The following is a 5,365-nucleotide window of genomic DNA, read 5'->3' on the forward strand; positions in this document are numbered from 1 at the left end:
TAGGCGTCAGGCAGCGGAGGGGAGGGAAAGGCGGGGGCTTGGGTGGCGGTGGAGGGGGAGGGGGAGGGGCGGTGGTGGACGTAGTAGGGGGAGGAGGAGGCGGCGCCGGAGGAGGCCGCCAGGGAGGAGGAGTCGTCGGTGGAGTCCATTCATCCGACGGCGGGCGGCGGCGGCGAGGGAGAGGAGTAGGAGGGCGGCAGCGGCGGCGAGGGAGAAACCCTATCTAGATTCGCCGGCGCGGCATGGACGGATGGATTCCGGCGAGAAGGGGGAGGGGAGACGAGTGTGGGTGAGTGGAGGCCCAAGGAAAAGCTGCTTGCTAAAACCCTAGAAAGAGATGAGAGAGTGGGGTTGGGGTTGGGGTTGGTTTTGGTTCCATTCCAAGTTTCCAACCAACACATGACTCACCACAACCTCAACACATGTTTGGTGTTTCACAACCCCTCCCCCTCACTCTCACACACATGTCATCTATCCAAAAAATAGCGTGCCCTCTGCATGGTTTCTACCGCTCTCCCGGTCTCATAATGCAAGACGTTTTCAACTTTAATGTCAGACAACCTTCGAGCCGCCCTGCACCAGTGTGAACCCGTAGAAACGATCCTCTACAACCGGTGGATGCACCCATCAGGTGAATAAGGCCGTTAGTCACGCCCTGGCCAAGAGCGTCAGAATGCATAATGTAGTGTCAAAAACCGATTTACATTATGGGACGGGGAAAGTAGCTTCTAGTGGTGAATAAGGCCGTTAGTCACGCCCTGGCCAAGAGCGTCAGAATGCATAATGTAGTGTCAAAAACCGATTTACATTATGGGACGGGGAAAGTAGCTTCTAGTGGCATACAAGGCTTATTATGCGAGGTAGTATATGTTAATACTATATTACTGTATTGCACAGCACAGGCATTGCCTGCTACATGGTGCACGGATGATCTTATCTTGGGACGAATCTTGCCTAGGCCCCCTCCTCTATGTTGACGGCCAATTGGTTCGCCGGTTATTGCGGTGAAAGGGAGATAGGCGTGCGAGCATATTAAAGGGTGCTAGTTTTACCGATAGAGTATAGCGGTGTGATGGGATCCGGAAGAGAAGCAATGTGGGATATGCTCCTCTCACGAACGATTAATTCATTACAGCCACTACTTAACTAAGAGAAACAATTGTGGGAAAAATTACATACATAAATGCCAATGTTCACCCATGCTTGCAAATTTTTCATAGAAAAAAAAAAAGCGGGGTGGAGGGGGTTGTTTGGTCCCAAGAGAGAACAACAAACTTTGACACTCTAAAAGAGCAAGAAATCCATTATGGTGTTTTACAAGCAAATGTACCTGCTTAAAATTTTGAGAAAATTCGGTGCATCTTTGAATTTTTCCTTGAATCCAATTTCTTATTACAGCAAGTGTACACAAACCAAAAAAATATGTTATGTTGCTTCTACAAGCGATGCCGGTAAATGTACCCTTCAATGTAAAGCAAGCATGTTCAATAAATTATAAATGCGCCTGGAATTACTTGCCGATTCTGCCCGAAAACTGAACTGCATTCCTTATATATATATATATATATATATATTACTCATACCAGGCTTATTATGTGAGGTATATGTTAATACTATATTATTGCATCGCACTAGCATGTCCTGCTACATGGTTCACGGATGATCGGGAGGTGTGCTTATCTTAGGACGAATCCGGTTTCTCTCGCCTGAGCCCTCCTCTGTGTTCATGATAAGGGTACTTACCTATGAAAAACACTTCTGCAAAAAATTACATACATGAATGCTCATGTTTACACGTACTTGTAAATTTTCGTATTAGGGGGGTTGGGTGGGGGAAGGTCGTTTGGTGCCAAGAGAGAACAATAAACTTCAGTGCTCCAAAAGAGCAAGAAATTCAAAAGGAAGTTCTACAAGCAAATGTGCATGCCTTAATTTTTTACATTTGGAAAGAAAATAAAAATGTGCTCTCGGGTGCGCCTTTGAATTTCCGTTGGATCTATGTTATGTTCCTTGTATACAAGCGATACCGGTAAATGTACCCATCAAATATAAAGCAAGCATGTTGTATAAATTATAAATGCGCAGAGATACGGAGCAGAGGTCAGCATGCCTTCAATGGACACCAGAATGCTCTCTTGATTTACCAATAGAAAACAACCAAGTAACATCGTCTTTTTCATAATTTGTACAGAAGAAAACCAACTAAATAATATCTGTGGAGAAGTCATAAGTTACAGTGGACACTCATCTTGACTACAACATAACAACCTGCAATATAGACACCGAATGCAAATCAAACTTCATCTTTTATTAATAAAGAAACTTCTTTTCACAGGTAAAGAGTACACTTTGCTTTTACAGGAATGCTAACAACAAATGCACTACAGCTCGAACCTTTACACATCATATACAATGGATGTGCCGTCGAGCCCTAACAGGAATCATGTATTGGTTACTGGGGTAAAAAAAACCAGTGCGACGCTAGTCAGGCTACCACTAACCAGCACAGACTATTTCTGGCAAGCTACAACCGATGGCAAGATCAAAACTGGTGGCGCAAACCCGCCATTTTCAGAAGTTGATCAGCCATAAGCACATGAAAGAATTGGAAAGGGAAAAAAAAACTAGCCTGAAGAAGAATTTGTACATGCTACAAATTAGGGCCTTTAAAAGGGGAAGAAATGTCTTGGGAATGTCCCATGAAATCGCTACGTCTTCTGGCTGTTCTGTGGGGAATCCTTTTGCCGTCCCGCCAAGTGTTGTCTATTTCGCTATCTTGACGCAGAAGCTTTACCAAATCTACCCTAACCTGGGATTTCTCCCGGGTGTTGCTGCTACACTTATTATCCTCCACAGTTTCTGGTTCGTCACCAGATGCTGGAGGAGTGTGAGATCCTGCTTCGGCGCTTGATCTGAGGCATGGGGAAAACGAGTTATATGAAAGAACATGCAATTAAATGCACAGGGTAAGCACGAGCAATTAAAACAACACTACCAGCGCCTTGACATGCTAATGGGCTGTTTTTATGGATCATTTCCAGAATAATCATAAATAAAAAGAATATTTGTCATATTGGCAGTCTTAATTCCACTAATCAATGACTCCCAACATCCTTGGTTCATGCTATCCTAGCACATAAAGTTATCAATGCATTACTCCAAGCAAGCACATCATGCAGTGCAAACATCTAGACCAAGCTTGACAGCTCCAAGGACATGGTTAAAATGAGTACATACCTATCCTCCTCCCTGGCTGACCGGGGAAGTGATATAAACCCTTCGCCATTATTAGGACTGCAAGCAGGACAATAGAATGTTTTTGGTGGGGGGCCACACAAGTTGATGCAATCAAAATGATACCACTCGTCACACTGATCACATGCTATCATGGCCCTGTTATCATATGGCTTGCAGCAAATGCAATAAAGAATGCTCCGATCTCTGAGTAACTGCAATGGAACTTGCTGGTGAGGATAGAACCAACAAACAGCTCAATGAATAATGAGATCTAGAGTTGGCATATCTACCTTTAGTTCCTTCTCAACATGTACAGATAGATTTTCCCCTTGAACAATAAGCTCATATACAAGATCAAGTGGAAGCTCGCCACAATCAAACGCAGCCTGCAGCACAGCATGCATGGTCTTAAGGTATGCAGGGTTTCATTCCCATCTTACAGAGCAAATAACAAAAGAAACTGGCATCTCACCTTTCCTGCTTTGGCTAGCCACTGCTGACTGGTTTCCTTTATTTCACAAATCTGTGACTTGAAGAAATCTTCACCAGATATCTCTAAATTTGAACCCTAATAGAATCAGTGCATTAAAGAATACATCAGGCCGGGTGAATTTAAAATTAGATTGCCATTGAAGAAAAATTAAAGATATAGAACTACATGATGCACTGCAAAGAGGCTCATTTAAATGAAGAGCATAACTGGAAACATTACCATGGACACACCACTGAGTAGAAATTGTAACTATTGCCACAATACAAATGATAGTTGAGAAATAAATTCAAGTTATTATTATTTCATACAGCTAAACATCATTCAGAACTTCCACATTTGCTTTCAGTGACAAAGTCATCAAAGGAATAAGGAGATTATGTTCCATTAACAGAATCAGAACGGTCTAAGCTAAATGGTTCATCACATGACATCAGGTAAGGGGTGAATCTTGAACTCCATAACACAACTGTAATAGACCCCTCTTTTAAAACTATCATACTATCCACATCTCAGTTTCCCACATTGGTATCTCTACTAAGTTAGCATCATTGCCTAAGCACCGAATGCTCTATCCATCACCGAGCACCGAATTAAATGATCTAACAGGAAAAGGTATAGTTTAAATCATATTACCTCTTTATCAAGGCGTATCACGTGTTGGATCGATGCCTTTTTTCCACCGTACAAGATTTTATGAATTCGTTTCTTCCATATATATCTGTTCAATACCAACTCAATGTTACGGTTGATCTGCTGATCATATAAGCCAGCAGCTGATGTTGCCTACAAAAATGACCAAAAAGGTAAATAGCAATGGCATACTTAATTATATCTTCTAAGTTCTAACAGATCCATCACTTCAGAGTCAAGAGCATCTAACGTTCATAAAAAATTGTTAAAAATAAGGGATAAGATTGCCAAGAATCACCTTTAGAGCAACCAGAAGAGGTTTGCACATCACACTAAGATCATTCCCGTTGCAAGAATCCACGTCATGCAAAATTTGCACCAAAGAGGACTTAAAGTCACAACCCTTCTTGATAATTTCTTCCAACAAATGCAACTCCTCAATTCTATTAAAGGTCAGGTGAACCTTTGTAAGCCCAAATGAGGAATCTAAGTTTAAATTAAATAGTTATTTTTAAAATTACCCTGTGTAGAAACCCTTTGTAGAACTGAGGAGTTCACTAAGTGCACTAAGAGCAGGACGGTTCCCTTTAGAGATCTGTAACATTTGCATCGGTATCAGAATATAACATCAATCAGACTTAATCAGATTTATCAAACTGATAAGTACCTTCTCTTGTATTCCTTTCTCTAATGGATCCCCGCTTTCTAAACAGAAGCAAAATGGACAAATATATTCAGTGGTTGTTCGTTTAGAAGCAAGCAGTGGTTCGGCACAAAAGCTGTGGTACCTGCATAATAGATCATTCAGTCAACAGACTGAGAAAATGCAGAGAAAAATAAAACATGACAAACAGTATCGAGAAGGCATAGTTTGACCGAACTAGCTAGTTCCCTTCACTCAATGCTCGCAGAAAAAAATCATTTTTAATGCATTTACTTGAGCATAAAAATAGTGTGGTGACGTCGACAGGCTGAGCGCTCTCCCCAACAATTTCTCTTGGTTAA

At 41.9% G+C, this 5,365-nt stretch overlaps 1 protein-coding gene across 2 annotated transcripts in view; it reads right to left on the reverse strand.

Annotated features, from left to right (window-relative positions):
* Window positions 1-2,287: 2,287 nt before the first annotated feature.
* Window positions 2,288-5,365, reverse strand: part of LOC119330662 (lysine-specific demethylase 5B-like) — a 15,292-nt gene continuing 12,214 nt past the window's right edge. The window contains exons 26-33 of one of the 2 annotated variants that reach the window (XM_037603779.1): window positions 5,028-5,148; window positions 4,882-4,955; window positions 4,659-4,803; window positions 4,364-4,513; window positions 3,710-3,805; window positions 3,528-3,623; window positions 3,238-3,449; window positions 2,288-2,912 (exon numbers count right to left, since the gene is read on the reverse strand). In XM_037603779.1, the coding sequence (XP_037459676.1) occupies window positions 2,651-2,912; window positions 3,238-3,449; window positions 3,528-3,623; window positions 3,710-3,805; window positions 4,364-4,513; window positions 4,659-4,803; window positions 4,882-4,955; window positions 5,028-5,148 (1,156 nt within the window). In that variant the 3' untranslated portion in view covers window positions 2,288-2,650. Of the gene's footprint in view, window positions 2,913-3,237; window positions 3,450-3,527; window positions 3,624-3,709; window positions 3,806-4,363; window positions 4,514-4,658; window positions 4,804-4,881; window positions 4,956-5,027; window positions 5,149-5,365 lie in introns of those variants that run through there. The other variant, XR_005160193.1, reaches the window with a different exon arrangement.

Source organism: Triticum dicoccoides, chromosome 7A (genome assembly GCF_002162155.2).
Source record: "Triticum dicoccoides isolate Atlit2015 ecotype Zavitan chromosome 7A, WEW_v2.0, whole genome shotgun sequence".
NCBI classification, from domain to species: domain Eukaryota; kingdom Viridiplantae; phylum Streptophyta; class Magnoliopsida; order Poales; family Poaceae; genus Triticum; species Triticum dicoccoides.